General features: G+C 40.4%; 1 protein-coding gene across 1 annotated transcript in view; it reads left to right on the top strand.

Moving 5' to 3' along the window:
• The first annotated feature begins 911 nt into the window (after window positions 1-911).
• The window catches only part of zcchc2 (zinc finger, CCHC domain containing 2), a 32,065-nt gene continuing 9,661 nt past the window's right edge, over window positions 912-23,315 (top strand). The window contains 10 exon segments of the mRNA XM_085763273.1: window positions 912-1,327; window positions 1,645-2,346; window positions 8,382-8,505; window positions 9,453-9,523; window positions 14,507-14,578; window positions 15,190-15,290; window positions 20,542-20,645; window positions 21,413-21,475; window positions 22,727-22,787; window positions 23,027-23,156. Coding sequence (XP_085619399.1) covers window positions 1,088-1,327; window positions 1,645-2,346; window positions 8,382-8,505; window positions 9,453-9,523; window positions 14,507-14,578; window positions 15,190-15,290; window positions 20,542-20,645; window positions 21,413-21,475; window positions 22,727-22,787; window positions 23,027-23,156 — 1,668 coding nt within the window. The 5' untranslated portion in view covers window positions 912-1,087.

Consider the following 23,315-nt stretch of genomic DNA (forward strand, 5'->3'; position numbering starts at 1 on the left):
GCGCAAGACAGACTCATGTTTTCATTCATCAATAATTAAAGTCAGAGGTTCAAAGACGTTCAGTTACCGTCGTAGTTCCGACCATAAATGGCCATTCAGCTGCGTTATTCTCATTAAGGAAACGCTGGTCGGCTCGACTGTTTTTCCGCCACCACTAATAATAACAAAATAACGATAGAGTTATATTTATCGAAAATGGGCCCATTAACAAGTGTGGGTAGCGGAGATTCATCCACATTAACGTGAGACTTTTTTATAACCGAATAGAAACTCCTCGTTGTCCCTTTAAGTATAAATAAGTAAAGTATTAAAATATGTTACAACAAAATATGGTCAAGCAGGCTTATTGGAGAGGCCCAGCTTTATCGACCATCCCTGTTCACAAAACAGTTACAGAGGATGGCTGGCTCTGATGGAGAAATAATTCTGTTTCTTTCTTTCTTTCTTTCTTTCTTTCTTTCTTTCTTTCTTTCTTTCTTTCTTTCTTTCTTTCTTTCTTTTTATTCCAACCAAGGCAATTTCACAATTTGACAATATCATCACAACATTTCTTCCATTGGTTGGAAGGGAGCAGGGAGAAGATACATCTTATATTGCCTGCCCCTCACTCAATATCCAATTTTCCAAGTAATCTGTGCAAAGTAAATTAATGCAAGTATCCAAAATACAACTATGATGTTTTAAAACACTGTGTTAAATTTTTTTTGCTCTGTTTAACAGGACTTAGTTGGGAAATATTTACAAAAAAGTGATTTTTTATTTTATTTATTTATTTTTTTGCCTGGTGGTGTGGGGTGCAGTACCGCCACCTGCCGCCAGCCGCCTGGTGGCAGCAGAGAGCGCAGCGGTGCGTTGTATTGCTCCGCTGCCGGAAATGAGGCGGCGGAGGAGAAGCAGCAGCAGCAGAAAAAGCTCCAGTGCTGTCGCCGCGTCAGTCCGATGATCAGCAGCTCGTAGTAAAAACACGGTTCTCTTCTGTTTCCATCGTTACCGCCGCAGGACTTTAAAGTTCTCAATAATAATGGTTAATAATAACAATAATATCGATCCGTCGTCGTCACTTTGAAGCCTCAGTGTCTGAGATAAAATGCTGAAAATGAAACTACCGATGAAAACGGGCGAGGACGGAGGAGGAGGAGGAGGAGGAGGAGGAGGAGGAGGAGAAGAGACGGCGGCCGAGGACGAGTCATTATTATTACTGGATCAACAACAAAATCACCACCATCATCATCATCATAACGTTATTATGGGATCTCCGGACGAACTGCTGAGGCTGCGGTCCAACAACAACCAGCAGCACCACAACCACCACCACCACCACCACCAGGTCTACTATACCCAGCCGGCATTTTACTTATGTAACTGGTGTTCCTAAAGCCTGCAAGTTTGTGATTGGCCCCAATATAATAGGTTATCTGTTGGGAAAAAGAAAAAAAATCTCACTAAAATCTTGCAGTGTGCGTTTGAACCAATTTTGGATAGGTTTGGCACACTGGAGATCGCACACTGTTTGGGAAAAACTCTATAGGCTAGTGCCTCAGTAGTTTTACATATCAACCTAAAATGTGGTACATATGTGGACAGGGAGTGTGTGAACCATTATGTAAAATAAAATACAACCTGTTTTTATTTATAATTCCCCAGGTCTACCCAGCAGCCGAGCCCCAGCTGGACAAGGAGACGGTCTTCGAGTGGTTCGGCCTCCACCTGAACCCGGCCAAGCGGATCGAGTTCATGTGCGGACTGCTCCATATGTGCCAACCGCTGGAGCTGCGCTTCTTGGGCTCCTATCTGGAGGACCTGGCCCGGAAGGATTACCACGTTTTACGGGATTTCGAGTTCCGTGCGAACAGTCCGGCCGACTTGGCTGCTCTGACGGACGTGATCGACCCGGTGGTCCGGTCCAAGCTGCTGGTGTGTCTGTCCCTGCTCGGCTCTGACAGCAGGGAATGCGCAGGGATACTGTTTCGGATACTGAGCCATGTGGACCCGGCCTTGTTCTACAAAAATTATGACTACTCCCAGTCCCTTCACAATAGCAACCACCACAACCATAACCACCATAACAGCCACCACCAACACCTCCACCAGCAGCAGCAGCAGCAGCAGCAGCAGCAGCCGGAGCAGAGCTGCGACACCTCGGCTGGTCCTCTGCAGCAGTTGGCGCTGCTCTTCACCATGGCCTCCCTCCACCCGGCTTTCCACTTCCACCAGCGGGAGACGGTGCGAGGGCAGCTGGACAAGATAGAGCTGGCTCTGGAGGAGAGACTACGGCAACAACAACAGCAAAGTAACGTTACAGCAGCAGCAACAACTACTACAACAACAACAGCAGCAGCAGCAACGGTAACTAGCTACACAGCCACACCAGCAGTAAATAAACACACTATCATCACACTTTAACTTTTGTTTTTATCTGGAAAAGAGTGCAGCTAAGTCTTTAAAAAAAAAGAAATATAAAGAACTTTCATTTTGTGTTGATTTTGGCGACCCCTGTGGACAGAAGCGGTAGTGTTTTTGAGACTGCATTTCCCATGAGCTCTAGCGCGTATTATTGTAAAAACACAAGTTCGAAAAAGGAGTAGGAAGAAGTATACACTTTTTTAATGATTCCTACCCCTTTTTAACTCATCTATCTATCTATCTATCTATCTATCTATCTATCTATCTATCTATCTATCTATCTATCTATCTATCTATCTATCTATCTATCTATCTATCTATCTATCTATCTATCTATCTATCTATCTATCTATCTATCTATCTATCTATCTATCTATCTACCCACCCACCCTGTGACTATCTATCTATCTATCTATCTATCTATCTATCTATCTATCTATCTATCTATCTATCTATCTATCTATCTATCTATCTATCTATCTATCTATCTATCTACCCACCCTGTGACATACTCACTTTATATGATGACATAAAGATAGTCTCTTACGCTTCTAACTTTCTATTTGTTATTAAATTTTTTTTATTGAGCAATTGAAAAATAAATAATCTCTAATAGGATGATAATAATAATACAGGTGGAAAATTAAGTGAAGTATTAAAGTGCAAAATCTTTATGGAAGTCATGAAGGAAAACAAAAACAAAACAGCACAGTAACAGATAAAGGTGCAAAGGATACAATATATTAGGCATTTTAATTCATCATAAATAATCATAATTACCATGATTATTTCTCTGAAAATAATCGTACCAAGAAAATCTATAATTGTGACATCCCTATTCCCACATTCGTTACAGTAGTAAAAGGTATTTCAGTCATTCAGCACCATTATTCACTTGTGGTGATTATTAACATGTTTATTCTGGCATGACTAATGCCTCTATTACCGGTATTGTTTTTGGCTACTAAAACACCACATGCCATCATGTAGCTATTTCTTACCAGGGAGAGGAACTAATGACACAATATGTGATTTAGGAAGCTCGGCTATGACAAGGCTCATGGCTATGGGCAGCCTGCCCTGCTGGTTGCACATAGATGAAACATTTACTTCCACTGTCTCACATTTTAGGGGCAAAATGCCTCCATTTAGGGGCAGACTGGAGCCCTGAGTCGTCTTGAACGCAGCTTTAGCAATGAGCTGACGTCCATGCTAACAGAGTTAGGTAACCTACATAAATTAGCCGGTTAACCACTTAGCCAGCAGCAGCTAAGTGGTTTCAGCTGGTTAACACCACTCAGGTTTAAATGTTAGCTATTTATGGCGTCATTAGGAGATATTTGCAGGACTACACCAGGTTGAGGTTGAATTTAAGCCACATCCAGATGAAATACCAAACGCCGCTGATGATATTATTGTGTAATTATCATAGACAGCAGCAGCAGCAGCAGCAGCAGCAGCAGCAGCAGCAGCAGCAGTCTGCTACTCCAGATCGGCTCTCCCAGCTGCTCTGAGCTATAACTGTGCAGCAGCAGGTGTTTGACCAAGTGCTGTTGAACTCGTAGCTCTGTGAGCATGTTAGCATGGAGGTTGGTGCTCCAGTCAGACAGGGGCAGCAGCAGCAGCAGCAGCAGCTTCGTTTAAATTATTATCAGCTAAATTATCTGTTAACAAACCTGGGAGGACTTGAGTGAAAACGTGCACCTGTTCCAGTTTCTTTTAATAGCTGATAATGATGATAAGTTATAATATTTATAATGTTAACTAACTGCCAACTAGGTTATATCAGAGAATGAGCTGTTGCTTCGCCTGTTACACAGCTGTTTCCCATTTAACCCCTTAAATTGAAGCTTTAGAAGTTAAATAAAAATCAGACGGCACAAAGAAAGACGTACCTGTCTGTGTCCTGGAGAATATGTAGCCTATGTGACTTCATTAAAAAAAAAAAGGGGGAACAGCCCTGGTTCAATTTATATTTACATACAAAGTCTAAAGATACATTATCTGAAGGGACTTTTCTGAGCAAGGTGAAGCACTTTCAATGTGATTATTACAGTGTTAATAATGATATTTGCTATTTATAAGCAAATATTACTAATATATACAGTAACATTTGTTTTTAATGATGACATTAATGAGTTTTTGAAGTAAAAGATGGTTAAGTTTCACTATTGTGGTGTAAACCAGCAGTGTAAAAACACACATAACTCAACAATTGAAACTTAAATGTCACATTAATAATAACTAGGCCTAATATCTAGTTGCTGGTGGTTTCAGTACTTCAGTATTTACTCAGTATGTATTTGAAATAGTTTAGTATTTAAATGTTTTTTTTTCCAAAACTAAGTCAAACTGCTGATCTGACTAATGAGAGCTGTTTCCTTCCCCCTCAGGTCGGGAGTTATTTAACTGTGAAAAGAATCACTGTGCTGTATTAGCTTCAAATTAAACCCCTCGAGACCGTAGAGAAATCTGAAGTGTGGGGGTGAAATCAGAGGCACCGATTCAGCCCAGGATTTGCTTAAAGAAAACTTTTTAACAAAGACTTTAAGAGTTTTTTTGTTGATTGTGACGTTATTTTAGCAATTTGTAAAGTGAAAAGTCATGTTCAGCCTTTTCAAAAGTTTTTGAATGAGCAAACATTTGATCCTCTTTAAAACAGCTCCAATTATTATAGGTGATATTCTCAAACATCACACCTTCAGAAGCATAATGTTTGAATCCGATGCCTTTGATTGAATGCCAATAGATCAATTCATTGCAATCACAGTTACCGGCTGAAGTTTTGTAAGCGTGTTTGTGCAGCACTGGCAGCCCCAAGGACAGACAGATTCAATGCAAAGAAAAACAACTACACAACGAAACCCCCCCAAAATTTCATCACTGGTTCTGCCGGTAACTCTGCAGCTGTGGATGTCAAAGTGCAGAAGCTGCATCGAACAATCACAGAGAGAGAGAGAGAGAGAGAGAGAGAGATTGCACAAATTTAAACCGGCGTTGGGAACGGAGCCAGGAAAAAGCCTTCGCTGTCCAAAAAGAACATCAGAGCGAGACTACTACACCAGTTTGCCAGTGGGACATACTATAGACCGAAGACCAGGTCCTTGGGGAATAATGTGCTCTGGACAGATGGGTTAAAGATAGAGCTGCTTGGTAAAAGACAAAAAATGATCATAAAGCCCAATGGGCTTATAAGCGACCTCCCCCTTTAAACCTATGAATAACTTTTGTTAGTGCATATCTTCGTCTCATACACAGATATAAAAATACAACATTTACCATTAGTATATACAGTATATAAAGCAAAAAAAATAAAATACATACAAAACCCAATGATGCAAGGATGTGACTAGGTCTGTAAGTCTTGTTTGAGCTTGGTTTTAAATGTATTTAAAGAGAAACATGATTCTAAAAGATGTTTTCTATCATTCCACAGCACTGCACCTTCATAGACAAATGAGAATTTAGCAACAGAGGTCCTACAGAAAGGAATGTGTAAATCATTCTTTCTTCTTGTAGAATGTGTATGGTAATGTGAGTTAAACTCAAAATAACTTTGAAAAAAAGCAGGTAGAGATGCAGGAAGGCAAATTACTTTATACATAAGAACCCCTGTTTACATAAGAACCCCTGTTTAACAGCATCAACAGCATCATGTTATGATGCTGGTTTGTTTCGCCGCCTCGGGGGCCGAGCAGCTCACACCCATTGATCCATCCTTCTTGTTCTTGGAGTTGTGCTTCGCTGCAGTCAGAGAGTGCTTGAGGATAATGTTAGGCCACTTGTCCCTGAAAGTTGAAGCCCCAACAGGACAAAGATCAAGCACACAAGCAAATCCACCAAGGAATGGGCTCAGGGAGAAGAAATGGAGGGTTATACTGTAGAACGGCCAGATTTCAATCCCATTGAAATGTGGTGGGAGGATTTGTTTAAACGGGCGGTGCATGCATGCACACAAAAAAACATGCACCCTCAAGCATCTTGCAACATAAGGATTTTTTTGCACAGTAGTAGAGTGGTCAAAACTTGCATCGCGCAACTGTCAGACTGGTTGTCAATCATCCAAGACGCCTACGAGAAGTTATTTCAGCTAAAGGGGGCAACACCAACTTCCGAGACCAACTAAGGATGCACTTAGTTTTTCCACTGAGGAAATATAATATGGCGTCTATTGATATTTTTGTTGAGTAAATAATTGACAACAGCTCAGTTTAAACACATCACAGCCACTGGTTTTGTTTTGTTCTCTAAAGAGGATCTTAATGTTTGCTTGTCCAAGCGTTCAGAAGAAGTCAAAGGTCCCCGTGCTTAGTTTCTGACATGAGTTTCTATACAGTCAGTGTGTATATACATATTAATGGAAAATCACTTCCCTAATCTGAAGTCATGTGAGGAATGCAAAACAGTTCTGACTCTGGAGTGTCAAGAGTTTCCCATCAACACACAAACCAAACCCCTCGGCTGTGTGGGTCTGTAGCTGCTGCCTGACACACACAGGTGCTCCCCTACATGATGTCAAGCTTTATTTAAGGTCAATTAGAAATGCAAGTTTTAGTGCCAGAGCAGCAACTTGTACTTTTCTTTATATTTAAGGTGTTTTGAAAGGGGATTCCACCCAATTTTAAAGAGGAACTATGCAGGATTTTTTACCTTAACTCCCAGCTCCAGAGTCCTAGTGCTGGTTAAACCAATGACTTCAATCAGTGACAATGACCAACCTTGTAAGATCAGAGCCTCCGACGCGGTGTCCCAGCTCTCATCTCTCGACACCGCCACGCAAACGTAACGCGTAACCGTAACCCGTAACCTCTTGTTGATGACAGATAAGACTACACAGATATACACATGGTAACATGGTAGATGATAAATAACGTTATCCACCGCTCCATGGGTTGATTTCTCACCGGCTTCGTTGGAAACAAAATGCACATGGAGGAGAGAAGGGTTAGAGACACAGAGGAGGAGACACCAGACCTGGAGAGTTTGTCTTTAAGATAAAGTAGAAATGCAAAGATTTTGGTGACAGAACTTAAAGTGTACCTTTTTTTTATGTTCAAGGTGTTTTAAATGGGATCAAAATGTGTTTTTCAGCTGTATACTGCATGTAAATACAAACAAGCCTCCACGTGGAGCTGCATGAAAATGTCTCAAGTAATAAAGATGTGATGGAAGTTAAAAAGTTAGACACACTGAAGTTAGACTTTGGTCAGTGAGAGACCAATGAGAGTTTTAAAGGAGAATAAAACGTGCTAAACCAGAGGAGTCTTCTCTCTCTCTCTCTCTCTCTCTCTCTCCTGTGTTAGAGTGAGTGTACCTTTAAAGCTCAGCCCTGTGGGGCCGTGTCTCTGTTCCAGATGACTCCGTGGGGGGTGGGGGGTGACATCATGGTGAGTCAGGGCCTGGCCTGGTAAAGATGCACGGCTCTTAATAAAATCACACTTGCCATTTTTAGAGAGATGCTCTGTGTCTGGACCTCGGCACTGTCGGGTCTGGCAGAGAGAGAGAGAGAGAGAGAGAGAGAGAGAGGTCCGCAAAAAACAAACAGTGATAACTAACAAACGTTTCGTCGTCGTGCACATGCTCTCCTCCTCGCTCCTCGCTCCTCGCTCCGTCCCTTTGGATCCTCAGACGGACCGTTGAGCTTTAGTCGCCTTTTTTTGAAATCCCACAGGTTATGTTTATATGAATGGTGCAGCCTGGCTGTTATCACTGTTACTATTCTGTTTCCTTTGGTATTTATGTTACACACACACACACACACACACACACACACTATATTTGCTGCTCACTATGTCTCATATAAAGTAGGTTAGTGTTGTTCGACCCAGTCACTGAATTTACCAGAATACATGATAAACTGAGACCTGCAGCTTCATATTCATATGGAAATGTAGGTTATAACGTGCTTCTATAATAAACCTAATCAACAAACCATTATGGGGCATAAACTAACTTGTTGTATTTTCTTTATTTCCCAGGAGTTACCAGGTCAGAAGGTGGATTACTTGTCCTCCCCGGCTCTCGGTTTGGGAGAGTGCACAGCTCCTCATCCTCCCTGTCAGGTCCGACGCTCGAGCCGCTGGGCAGCAGCACAGAGAGAAGGTAAATGTGAAAAACACTGTGTGTGCTGCACAAAATAGTCATTAAAGGAGAAGTGCTGGGTTTTTTTTTTTTAGACCTTATTTCTGGCATAAAATCCTGTGGTTTACTCACCCATATAACTGTGGTGTCATTAGGAGTCCTTCAGACGATATTTAGATCCATTCGAGAGCCGCGTATATCCATATAGTGGGAGTGATCGGGGCGTTGAGATGCAGCCTCTAGCTGCTGCTAGTTTTGTGCAACATGACTGAATATTTGTCAGATTTTGAGGTTGTGTACAACGACTTTGAATATGATGGACGTCCTCACCGTTTTGAGCCAGAGTCTACGGATGTGGAGCTCTTTTAGAGGAAGATGTGGAGGCAGAGAGAGGAACATCTGTCCAGAGAATAACAAACTGCCGCACATCCGCGACGGACAAAATATTAGTGAAATGAACCAGTTTCGCGGCAGATAATGTGTTATTTAGAGGCTGCATCTCCCGATCACTCCCACTATATGGATATAAGCGACTCTCGAATGGATCTAAATATCATCGGAAGGATCCTAATGACACCACAGTTATCTGGGTGAGTAAACCACAGGATTTTATGCCAGATTGTAAAAAAAACAGCACTTCTTCTTTAACAATCTCAATGCTGGTACAACACGTCAGCATTTTTGGATCCTGTAGCAGTCTGAAAATTAGATTGTTATTTTCGTTTTTCCTGCCATTTATAAAGTTTTTTCTATGTTGTCAGTTTGCATAGTGACATTAAAGCCTCCTCATATTTTCCTGTATCCCGCTGCTGATTCATAATAGACACTGTAATAACCCAGATAATCTGTGTCTGTGCCCTCATATTTAAGTCGACATTCAGTTGATGTGTGAGTGTAGTTGATATTCACCTTGCTGCAGCAGCAGAGTCCTTTAGTAACAGCTCGTCTCTGCTTCTCTGTGGCTGCAGCAGTTCACATAGAGGGAATCGTGCTCCGGGGCATCACCCGGACCAGAATAGACAAGGAGTACAACTTTGAGGTACGTAACACCACCACAAACACACACACAAACACACACGCGCTGCTGTGCAAAAAGGTCCAGACTAAGTGTGATTGAGTGTGTTTATCTAAGTGATCTCAACTTCAGTAAATCTGTTTACACTGAGGCTGATTATTGTGGTTACGTCTGGTGTTTCCTGTAGTGTACCTGCGGGACACCACACACACACACACACATTCTTGCTTTCCGCTCTGCTGCTAACGCCTTCCTGTGTGTGTGTGCGCGTGTGTGTGTGTGCTCCCAGCGTTGGTCTTTAGCCAGTTCGCTGCATTTGGAGAATAAAACAAACAGTTTGCCTGATTGTGCAGCGTAACAATAGAAGCTTTGTTAAAAACCCTCGTAGTGTTAAAACTCATCAAATTTTAATAGAGTTAAACTTTTAAAACACGGAGTCACACACTCTCTAGTCCAAATATACAAACACACAAGCAGATGGACAGTGTGTGTGCTACACTACACACCGTCCTGCTGATGCCCTATTTTATTAAAAGGATACGCCAACATTTTTTTTTCCGAGTCCATGACCAGCAGATAGACACCATCCTTTCAACTGTGCGTGCAGTAACAAGGGAGATAAAGGCAGAGCTGGCGCACCGCTAATTAGCTTAGCTCAAACACTGGAAGTGTATGGGTAGTGTTAGCCTGCCTCCACCTAAAGTCATCAGAGAAACTCTTCAGCAACTCTAAACGGAAACCGGCGGGCCGATCTTCGTCTCAGAGCTGACAAAACTCTCCGCTAAGGCATCTTGAGCGGTCAAATGCCGCTAACGGGACGAGATCGGTCAAAACGGAGGGTTCAAGCAAAGACGGTTTATTTTGGTTCAAGCTAGCTACATCGAGGGTAGGTTAGCTTCCTATTTCAAAGTAAAAGCACAAATTCTATCGTCATGGTTTTCTGTATGTAAAGGGCAACGGGTGTTTTATTTTGTGAAAGTAACCGGAAGTGCGTTGGTCACAACGGCTAGCTTGAGTAGCACCGAATTCGTCCGAACAAAATTGTAAACAGCTGGTATTTAGACAAATTAACGACACACTGCTGATCTAAACGGCTACTTTCTCTCCTAAACATGTTTGAAATGTTGATAAAGTGATATATTTACAGAGTTTAGAGCTAAAATGAAATCAGCTTCTGACTGCTGATTTCGGCTCGGGTAGGAGGCAGGCTAACACTACCCATACACTTCCAGTGTTTGAGCTAACACTACCCATACACTTCCAGTATTTTGAGCTAAGCTAATTACAGGCGATACGGCTCTATCTCCCTTGTTACTGCACGCACAGTCGAAAGGATGGTGTCTATCTGCTGGTCATGGACTCGGGAGTGAGACAAGACACGGGAAAAAATGTTGCCGCCCGTATCCCTTTAAAACAACAACAACAAACCAAACAGTGGTTGTTTCAGTCTCAGCAGCGTGTGTCAGGGTTTATTATTATTTATTGGTGGACAACTCACTGCTGCTGCTGCCGTCGTCTCCTCCGTCGCTCCCTGAGTCACAGTCGGCTCAGAAAACATCACACAACTCCACAACTCACTGTCCACAGACACACAACACAACAGGCTTCACACACACCGGTGGTGACTGGCTGCAGTCTCACTCTCAGGCGTTGGCATCACTTCCCTCCTCTGGGTGTGTGTGTGTGTGTGTTGTGTGTGTTGTGCAGCAGCAACTAGGTGATAAGGAGTTGTTGTTATTTTAGAATAGATCACCACCCTTTTTCTTTTTTTCTCTCATTCTTTTGCTGTTGTTATTGCCATGAATTGTTCCTGGGATCATTGTGTGTGTGTGTGTGTGTGTGTGTGTGTGGGTTGGATATTTATTTCCCTAAATGTCCCGTTCCTCGGTGTGTGTGTAGTAACTAATGGGAGGGAGCAACTCGGTGAAGACAGATGGAGAGGAGACGCTAACGGTCCCGGTGTGAGCTTTGACAGCCGAGCCAACAGAGCCGCTCTCCCTCTCTCCCTCTCTCCCTCTCCTCCTCCATCTGTTTATACTGGACACAAATCACTGACGCACACACAAACACACACACACACACATACTCTCACACGTGCGAGTGCTGCGTTGTTATTATCATGTAGCATGATTGATAAACCATCTGTGTATTGTTTATATATGTAAAAGATAATGAAGTCTAGAGCTGCAACAATTAATCGATTAATCAAACAATAATTATTAAATTGATTGTCGCCTATTTTGATCATCTAATAAGTTGTTTTTTAAAGAAAAAAAGTCAAAATTCTCTGATTTCAGCTTCTTAAATCAAAGCTTCATAAATGGTTTGTGGACAAAACTAGACATTTGAGGACGTCGTCTTGTGGTTTAGGACATTTTTCAACATTTTATTGACCAAACAACTAATGGATTAATTGTTTAAATAATCGGCAGATTAATCCATAATGAAAATAATTGTTAGTTACAGCCCTAATGAAATCCCACTTCTATATTTTTCCAGAGAACACAGATCATCAGTTTATCACACAGCTCCAGAGATCACTCAACAACATTGTTCTTAATAAATCAGCTTCTCTACATGTTTGGCAGCCGTTTGATCCCACTGTCTGTTGAATTTCAACACAAGCTCAACTCACTCTACATAATGAGGCACTGTTCAAATGATCACCTGAATAAAATCATATTTAATGAAGATTATAAAAACCACTGCTGCAAAAATTGGGGTTATTCCCCCAATGTAGATTTCTGAACTCTTCTTAAGTTAAAAAGTGAGTGTTGTGTTGTTTAAAATTGAATATAAAGTTATTTTATTTTGCAATATTATTATTATTCGAGGTCTGAATTTTTTTTAATTGGCATTTTCTGCCAGTAAATGCTCTAAATGACAATATTTTTATTTCAGTTTTGGGAGAAATGTTGTCAGTAGTTTAAAGAATAAAACCAAAGTGTTCATTTTACCTGTCAACAGTAAAACCAGAGGAGCTGATCATTTTTAAGTGGTCTTTTAATTTTTTCCCTAGCTGTGTAACTGAGCCGCACAGATTTTAACCTGCCGTCCGTGTATTGTCATGGACTGAATTCTAGGTCATACTACTTCATTCTAGTGAACTGAATTCGGTGGCGGTGGCCTACATAAAATGAACCCAGCTGAGCCGCCGCAGTCGCTGCAGGAACATGTAGCTAGTCGGTGCTAACTGGTGGCAGAGAAGCATCCTGGCCGTCGCTGCATGAGAAGTCGTAGTTTTGCTATTTGTGTGAGTGATACAACGGTGAATAAGATGAATAAGATGCTCTGTAATAGCCTGTGACTGTTTGACACAGCGGAGCGGACGGAGGATCTGAATGCAGCGCTGTGTCGGTGTCAGACACTGAAGGCAAAGGGAGGAAACGTTCATACAAAGAGCAGAAAACAGAAGAAATCTACTAAAAATCAATGTTTTAGATATTCATTTTTTCATTTAAGCTTTAGTTTGACAGGGAGCTCCGTTGAGGCTGAGCTCTCTTTTTCAAGGACGTCCTGCTGTGAGCACAGATCAACAACACAGATTACAACACTGCTATACACACAATACAATACTTACAGGAATATGAGGTACGAGGTATGAAAATTGAAATATAACAGCAGTCAAGACAACACAGCCACAACAAGAACAAGACTGAACACTTCGTACTGCAACGTAAAGCAGGGCTCCAGATTTCCTCTAAACGGAGGCATTCTGCCCCTAAAATTTGAGACACTGCAAGTCATTTTTTCATCTTCTTGCACATGTGCAGCCAGTAAATTTACCAGGTTTTTATTTTAACACTGGTGAAATGTGGAAGGGGCGACTCAGAGAATCTGCAGTTTGTCATTACAGGTGTCAGGCCGATGTGTGTGTGTGAGGGTCAGGAATGAAAAGGAAATGTGAATATTTGCTTGTGTGCGCCCCTAAATTTTCTACTTGTGCACCTGAAATTTAAAGTCAGGGGCCATTAGTAAAATAAAGTTAGAGCCCTGAGAAGTAGAGCTTTAAAAGCCTCCATTGAAATGAGTTTCTCAGGTTTCAGTGAGTCCTGTGTTATTCCAACGGTAAATTAAAGGTGAAGGCGGTCTCTCCTGATTCAGTATTTGTATTAGGGATGTAAGTCTGATATGAGGCATATGAGAGCGTGTATGGACTTAAAAGTGAGGTTAAATACAGAGGAGGCTTTCCAACCAGGGCTTTATAGATAAATAATAAAAAAGATATATGTATTTGTCATTTGAAGTCCGATTGTGTCTTCATGAAAATCTCCGACTGACTGGATTGTGTCGTGATGAGGGTTCAGACATAATCCGTCACAGTCAGACAGTGACTGTATCAGTGCAAACACCAGCTGAGCTGACTGGCACTTATTGATCCGATCATGAATAAGCAGCTGTTTGGTCTGCGACACTGAATGAGTATTGATCGACTCATCTTTAATGAGCCAGTTGGCCAGTTCTGTTCAAGAAACACACAATTCAGTTTTATTTCAGCGTCTGTGAAGTACACACGTGTTGTTCTTAAATGAACAATATGTACCATTTCTCTGTTGCTAGGGGTCTCTCCCTAGAAACGATAACAAAGGAGTTTGGTGTCGTTGTGTGAAGTAACACGGGAGTTGTTGTCTTCACCTTCATCTCCATCGTTACACTCAGCTTCTCCCTGGTCGGATTCCTTCACTGTTGATCATCCAGGAGGTTTTTATCAGGAGCTGAATGAACAAACACAACACACAGACCTGCTCATTACAACTCTCACTAATAATGAATCTAGTCGTTTCCTGTCAGAAGCGTTTCGTACTCTTTCTCACTGAGGCTGTTGAGTCGACACGCCGCGTCTCAGAGGAGCTTGTTCCTCCGCAAGAGATATTATTAATGCAACTGCACAACTTCATCATGTTTTTAAACTAGAGGTATTCTCCAGAAATAGAAAAGCCCTTATTTCACTTTCATCACTGCTGCTGTCGTCGTCAAATCTCATTGTTTCCTCTGCTGTGTTCTCAGGTGAAGTGGTCGGACTCGTCTTCCAGCTGTGTGACCAAAACACACCTGGAGCTGGAGAACTTCCTTCTCAAGGTCGGTTCACTGACACATCTGCACACAGCTGTGTCTGTATGATTATATGTATGATTATGTATGGATTATAAGTTTCTTTTCTGCAAGTTTTCACTGTATAAATAAAAGTAAAGACTGTTCATGTGAGTGTCAGCACCATGGACAGTGACCCATTGTTACAGTCATAGAAATCAGGTGTAAATGAAGTGAAATGAGTGTTAGCTGCTGGTGTTGAGCTTGAACAGAACTCTTCATGTATAAATGTTATTACTACAAAAACCTGTGATGAGAAGTCAAAATATCTGCTTTAAAAACCTATTTAACTTCCTTTTTATTCTGAAGAGAATAAAGAGACTGAGAACTTGTAAGTGAAGAGTATTGTTCTCCTGGTTTTTCCTCTTTGTCATTGTGTTTAAGTTTTTTTTTTGTGCCAATAAACAGAAGGTTATAAAAATGTTCAGGAAGCCAACGAGTACAAACACCAGACAGAAGATTTGTTTGATGAGTTTAGAGTTGAGTTTACAGACCGATGACTGATGCAGCTGTTATCAGACATGTGACTGCAGCTTTAACCTGGTTGTCAGTGACTCTGTGTGTCTGTTGTCAACGCTCTCCTCTCTCCGTCCGTGCAGCTTCCTAAGGACCAGTGCACCGAGTCCTTTGAGAAAAGCCTCCTGAGGCTCCTGAACCAGGGAGAGCAGTACGAGAGCAGAGAGGTGGAGAAGAACCTCAGGTACCACGCACAACGCAACAACTCCTCAGTCATTACTGATCAATACTCACATCGTTTGTTTAGAGTTTGAGTCGTGTGTGTCTGTGTTAGGGATGTCATGATTATAGATTTTCTTGGTGCGATTATTGTCAGAGAAATAATCACGGTGTTACGATTATCACGATTATTATGCATCAATAAATTTCACAACACTATGAATGTGTAAAATCAAATATAGTCAAAATTAGGGCTGGGACGATATGCTTTTCTCCCGATTCGATTCTTGTACGATTTTTTGGATGGCGATTTGATTTAAATTGCGATTCTACGATATTGCCGATTCTCTCGATTTTTAGTCTGCATGTTTAACATTTATCTGCACACAAACACTGTAGGAGCCTATAAATGAACATACTCCATTATAAAGTGAACTTTATACCCTTATAACCCTTTTCAAAACCTGTACTCTCTGTATGTAAAAAAGGCTAACAAATGCACATTGCACAATATTTAAAAAAATTCCCCCCCAAAAAAAAATTCAAAAAAAAAAAAATCGATTTAAAAATCGTCGAAAAAGATATTGCGATATTTATGTGAATCGATTTTTTCTCTCACCCCTAGTCAAAATGTAATTACATTACTAATCTCTTAATATAGGACCGGTTATTAATCCCCCGGGGGAAGTGTTTGAAATATTTAAGTCATTAGTTGTCATCTATACCAAATTTTTAAATTTATTTTAATCATTTTTTAAAAATTACAAATTACACTCTAACATTTAAATTCCTACCAATGAAGTGTTACGTTACATAAATGGACCAGTATCTGTGCATTTTCCTTTACTTTGGCACAAACCTGTCGATACGGTTCCGACATTATTTTTTTCGGAAAGTGATGGTATTTAGGAATCTTTACGATCAATTAATTGTGGTGTTTAATCAGGGTTCTTATGGATCCTTAAAAAGTCTTAAAAGGCATTGAATTAATTAATCTAAAAACAAGGCCTTAATTGGCATTAAAATGTCTTAAATCAATTTTTCAAAAGTCTTAAAAATGTTAACACATGGTAAGTGGTATTTTATGGTTGTAATTAGTCTCAAATCTCAAAATAATTGGTAACATTCTGACATAGAGAAGTTAGTGGCGGCCGTCAACGCTAAATTTCTCACCGTCACCAGCTCCCGAGTCAGTGTTTTTTTTTTTTCCGGACTTTTTATGCATTTATTTTGAAAGGACAGCTGGAAAGAAACACAATCCAATGTTCATGTAGCAGTCACTTTACCTTGGATCACATAGGAAAGTGGGTAAAATTGTCCCTAACCCTATGTAATTGATGTGGTCTTATTCTTTTTTATATGCATTTGTGTTCATTATGAAGTCAGCCTTAAATTTAATTTCAAGTGGCTTTAAAAAAGTCTTAAAAAGTCTTAAATTTAACTTGGCTTAAGCTGTAGGAACCCTGTTAATAATCGTGACATCCCTAGTCTGTGTGGTTTAGTGAGAGCCGACGTTAAATGTGTTTTAACTCAGTCGGCTACGTGACGGACTCGTCTCGTCTGGACTCGGTGCTGCTGCTGCTGCTGCTGTTGTTTGTCGTTCTCACATGAACACGTTACAAACTGCAGCCTTGACCGACGAGGACAAACCGCCGTCACACTGCGGTCGCCTCGGGGACGCTCGGGGTCATTTCCTGTGTGTAATAAATCTCACACGAAGCCACAACACAACACAACACAACACAACACCCAGAGAAACACAACTCAGAGCTGTGAACTCCCGTTGTGCGTCTGAGCCGTTGTTGGTCACACATCAGAACTTACTGTAAGTGTTTATTATTAAGGCTGATGTAAAAAAACGATGCCAAAGAAAACACTGGAGCAGAGTTAAAACATGAGACGTCTGCAGCCTTCATCTTCTTCTTCCTCCTCCTCCTCCTCCTCTTCCTCCTCCTCCTCTTCTTCCTCCCACTGTACATTTTTCCAACAGTTTGTTGTTTTTCTGCTTGTGTGTGTGAAGCTGGTCAGTCTGAGCCTCGGTCAACACATCAGGATTCACTGACCCAGTGCAACATGGGAAAAAAACACAATAATATTAATGGTTTTGTCATTCCTGTTATTTATTAGTTGGAGAATAATAATAATAACTAGAAATTTTCCTCTTGGGAAATTTTGAAAGGCCCACGGGGCTACTGCCGGTTTTGCCATCTCTGTCAACATGGGAATCAAACCCACGATCTTAAGGTCAAGACAGAGCTGATCAGACAGACACATGATCATCTTTCTATAAGCACTGATATGGAGGAGCTGTAACGTGTGTGTGTGTGTGTGCAGTAGACGTTTGTTAAACTCCAATGATTGGTCTTTTTCGCTCTTTTTTTTCCGCCCGTCCCATTGACTTCAATGCAAAATTTTGCGCAGAAAAAAATTGTAAATTGTTGAGAAAAGTAATAGCACACCGATCCCGATCGAACCGCATGTTTTGATATATAATTTGTCCTGCAACTCGAAAAACGTCCGGAAGATGAAAAATAATATTATGGAAGAAAAAATCCACACAATAACAGTAGTGCCCGGGCTTCGCACTGTAGGGACCAGTGCCCGGTGCGATGGCCCGTGGCCCTAATAATAATGCTGACTCCTTCCCATAAAACTTTTATGGATGTAAACAAACATAATCAGCGAGTGGCTTTCAACATGACTTTTCTTTTTAAGCCTATTTGTGTTTACATTCTGACAGAACGGCATTTAAAGTATGAAGAGTGAGTCAGCGTTTCCTGTTCTCACTGGTGGATCGGTGACACTGGAGGAAACTTAACAATGTGATGATTCTCAAGCAAAATGTGAAGTTATATAAAAAAAAATTAAAAAAAACATCTTGTTGGTTTAGATGCTGCTGTGTCCTTCAGCAGTTTCACTTCATAGAAAACTGGAATTTGAAAGGAATCTTCATACATTCAACAGCAACAGTAGTCAAAGGTCAAAAATGTTCAAACACTAAACCACACAGAAGATCAGTGGAACAGGAAGGAGCCTCTGAAAAAGTAAATTAAAATACATTCAACATCTACCACAAGGAGTATGGACAACACTTCCCCACACATATAATAACTTCACTAAACTTATATGAATATTTCCATGAGATGTTATTTGCAGCATTTTGCAGTTGCCCCAGTAACACAACGTCTGGATCGTATAGTTTGTGTGTCACGGTTAAATGACTGAAAAGAGGTCAGGCTGAGTTTCAGAGCTCGCCGTGCCCTTTGTCTCATGCACAGCTCGAGCACACACACATACACATTAACACACACACACACACACACAGTATGACTCGGGTGTTCATGAGTTTCATTTTGTCTGAAGGGAAACTGGAAAATGAAACTTATCTCAGTGAGCTCCAGCTTCTTCTCCTGAGCAGCGACGCCCACGAGCGGCTGACAGAGGCTTTTGTTGTGTTGTGTTATTACAACCCTCAGAGTACACAGGGGGTGGACAGTAACTAAGTACTAAGTACTAGTAGTGTATATAAGTATACAGTGACAGTGTCAAAATGTCTGTTAATGTAAACAGTTATAATCAAGTGGAAAATGAAATGATCTCCAAAAGACATAAAGTTACAGATGGCACATTCCCTTTACATTTTAAACAATATATATTTTTTCCATCTTTTCCATGTTCGAACTGACAGAAAAGGAAAAGGTCCCCTGCATAGTTAGTAGCTAGTAGCCCCCCCTTTGGAAACACAGTGTGTAAATAGTAAATCTCTTGTCTGATACCTTGGTCAAAGTTCTCTAGCTCAAGTCTTCTGCAGGCTGCTGCTTTGTTTCCCTTTTTCACTCTGAAACTGTAGAAAACTAAAATAATACAGTGATACTGATTCAATTATTGGGGGAAAAAAGGGTTTCATGTTTAACTTTATGTCTTTTGGAGATTGTTTCCACTTGATGGACTGTTCACATTGGGGGTCAAACTTTTGCATGATGACACTGTATCTTTCTTTCCTTGAAGCACAGCAATGGAATGAACTTTATTTTATTTTGAAAATCCAATAGACCAAACACTGTTTATCACCACTGTCATGTGTCATGTTTGAACCTGTCACAGTCAGACGTTAGATAAAAAAAAACATGGTGATCTCAGGTCTGTGGTTTAGAAATAAAGGAAAGATTTGTTAAGTTTGAGAAAATCAAATGTATTGAGAAAATACACTCTTGGAGGTTTTTGAAAAAAGAAATATGAATGACAATAGTTTTGCTCTTTATCATGTCGCACAGATTCTGCAAAGTCAGTGTGATCATTATGAGTCTAATGGTTCTGTGAGTGTTTAAACAGGGTATCTGCAGGGTCTTAAAAAGTCTAAAGAAGTCTAAAATTTGAAAATCTAAATTTTAGGCCTTAAAATATCTTAAATTTGTTGCAGTATTGTGTTCAAGTCTTCAGGTCTTACATTTTCTTATGCCCACCATGGACGAGCATTTCACTCGCATTTCTTTTGTACATTTTTTATTTGTCATGATAGGTCTTAAATTTCATCCATAATGGTCTTAAAAAGGTCTTAAAAAGTCTTAAATTTGAGCTGGTGAAACCTGCAGAGACCCTTTTAAACAAAACATCCAGATTAAATTAAAGTGTACTATTAAATAGATAGATAGATAGATAGATAGATAGATAGATAGATAGATAGATAGATAGATAGATAGATAGATAGATAGATAGATAGATAGATAGATAGATAGATAGATAGATAGATAGATAGATAGATAGATAGATAGATAGATAGTACTTTATTAATCCCTTGGGAGGTTACTCTCAGGGAAATTGAGGTTCCAGCAAGCAGCACAGCACCGATCATACATTAAAAAGGCACAGATAGATATAGAATATAAAAATATAAATAAATAAATAAAAGATTCATTAAGTTTGAGAAAATAAAACCTCTGAAAAAAGAAATATGAATGACAATTGTTTGATTGTTGATTCATTTTTTTTACGGCTCTGTATCAAGTCAGTGTGATCATTATGAGTCTAATGGTTTTGTGAGTGTTTAAACAACACATCCAGATTAAATGAAAGTGTGCTATTAAACCTTGTGGCAGAGCGACAGTCTGTTGACACTGGAGCAGATCTCTCCAGATGACTGGTGTGTGGTTAATGAACTGCTCATTTGCATGTTGCAGTGTGTAAACATGGTTTGAACGGAGCCTCTCTAAACAGGAACAAGGTTCATTAAGTTTCCTCTGGAGGTGTAAAAACCAAACTGTGATGTGTTTCTATAGGGAGCGGTTCCTGTCGGCTCCTCCGCTCTTCAGACAGACCAGGAAGGTCTGCAGCTTCTTCAACTGTGACTCCAGCTACTCCGTTAAACCTTCCTCCTGCAGATGTGAGTCTCTCCTCTTCACAACATCTGCTCTTTATTCCTCTATTTTTAGCGTTGACGCACATGTTGCCTTCAAAGTCAGTGATCTGATCTTCTCACATGGACACCACACACACATTAATACACTCTAAAATTATTATTTGTTGTGTTATTGCAGCAGTGTTAACGTCAGTTACTGTGTTCTTTAATTACTTGGACATTTAACAGCTTGTTAATGGGATAAATTAGTTTTTCACAGCACTGCAAAAACTCAAAATCTTTCCAAGAATATTTGTCTTATTTCTTGTCAAAATGTCTCATTTCTAGTCAAAACTAATCTCTTTCCACTTAAAATAAGACTCATCACCTAAAAATTAACTTGTTTTTAGATCATTTTCATTTGTTTCAAACATATTTTCATTTGAAATAAGTAGAAATATCTGCCAGTGAAAGCAAGTTTTTTGTGCTTGTAATAAGAAAGAAAAACTTGCTCCACTGTCAGATTTTTCTACTTATTTCAAGTGAAAATATGTTTGAAAGAAGTAAAAAGTGTCTAAAAACAAGCTACTTTTTATTTGATGAGTCTTATTTTAAGTATAATGAGATTTGTTTAGGAAAATCAGTTTTTATGTTGTTGAAGATGAAGCTGTAAGCGACGGCTGGTGCCTTCAGGGACCTCCTGCTCTGTCGTAAATCTCCAGCAGCAGTTGTGCGACTATAATCTGATTATTGTCATCACAAAAACCAACCGATTTCTCTTTTATTTTCTATTTTTTTGTATATTTTCACAGGCAACTGCCAGCTGGGGAAGGCCTACCAGGGAGACTGCTCCGACGCCTCCAGTCAGGAGGAAGGTGAGAAGAGAAAGTGAAAATCTTTTACAGCTAATTTTCTTTACTTTACTTTACTTTATTTTCTCACGACCACGCAAGTGGTATGGAGCACAAACAATAAAACAGTACAAATAATCAGACATATTAAGAGGCAGTGGAGGCTGTACATACTTATACATCTCGGACCAGGACAGAGCAAAAACACTTAAACAGAGGAAGAACACGTTTCAGAAAAGCACCTAGCTTATAAATAACTTTTGTTTTATCAGACTGTAATAACAAAATTAGTTTAAACATAGATGGGCGACGAACATAGTATTTAGGGAGGTATTTTTCTCTTTGATATACAATATATGTGTTCTTGCATTCAAACAAAACATGGAACTCATCACCAATCTGGCCGTCTTTGCATAGATCACATAACCTCCGACTTCTATCGAGTCCTTTATACCTTCCAATAACTTTTGGTATTCTTGTATTGTTTACTCTAAAGTGGCAAATGGCCTGTCTATACTTTTGGTTTAAACACAATAAATACTTTTCTAACTTAAACTCTGCGTAGAATCGTAGGGAGAAAGTTAAAGTAAAGGGACGAGCGATAAAGAGGACAAAAGAGGAGCAGTAGTCAGTGTTGTAATGAGCGGCCGAGGCTCGGCCCAGCCAGGCGAGCTGCAAGCCGCAGTCTGAAGCCGACTGGAGGTTATTTTTGGAGGTCGTTTGGAAAGGCTGAGTGTGTTTCAAATCCTCATATTTCTGGGCTATATTTGCCGGGTCATGTGCTGGACTGAGTTCAGCCGGAGTTTCAGTCGCCGCGGCAGCGCTGTGCTCGTGATTTACATCAGAATAAGGCCGTTAAGTCTCCGAGATCTCAGACATGGGATTAATCTGATACTGGTTATTAATACTGCTAATTCAATATGAAAATAACAGGTTATATCGAGTTAAAAATAAACTTTGAATATTAATAAGTTAAATAAACAGTTTCATGTCTCAGCTCCCAGGACGGATAGAGGTCGATGCCTCGGTGTTAAGATCAGTTTAAGTTTGTCTGAGTGGATGTTTTACATTTACATGTATTAGTGAGGAAAGGTCAACAACAGCACTGAGCTTCATTGATCCAGTGTGTGAACTGATTGGAGATCATTTGAGTTGTTCTTTTCCTACTTTACATCTTGATCTCTTTCTTTGTGTTTATTTCTTTAATTGACCAAAGAAAATAATTAAAATCTTGATGCAAAATCTCAGATCTTGACGTATTGATTTTTCTCTCAGAGGTGGAGTCGTACGTTCAGGGACACAAGAAGAAGCACGGGACCAAGAGTCCATGTCAAGGGTGAGTAGACGGTGTGATCTGAGCCTCTGACTGCACAGAATAATACTTAAATGATGATTATAATAAGACAATAAGAAAACAGCAGGTATCAGTAGAACAGGTTTGACAGAGCTGAACAACAGAGAGTGATAGTTTGGATCAGTGGGAGTGAAACCTGCTGAGACGACATCACTATCGACCTTTTAATGATCTAACACACACCTCTCCTCCTCCTCTTCCTCCTCTTCCTCCTCCATCAGTCTCTCCAGTGCCAAAGCCTCCCAGGGGGAGGGGCGGAGGGGGGGCCACGCTGCAGAGGCCAACGGTCCGGCAGAGAGGAGGAAGAAGAGCGGCACGCTGAGGAGCAGCCAGGAGGCCGAGCAGACCAAGGTACAGACACACACTCACACACGGGACGACACACACCGGAGAGAGAGGAGGAGTTTTCAAGTTTAACGTCACAAATTCACAAGAAAAAACTCACAAATTTACTATTTGAATCCTTGAATCCGTTTTGGACGGTAACCTTTATTTTTAAATCAGTCCTTG

This window comes from Trachurus japonicus, chromosome 20 (genome assembly GCF_045865225.1).
Source record: "Trachurus japonicus isolate A0001 chromosome 20, Traja_1.0".
In the NCBI taxonomy this organism is placed as follows: domain Eukaryota; kingdom Metazoa; phylum Chordata; class Actinopteri; order Carangiformes; family Carangidae; genus Trachurus; species Trachurus japonicus.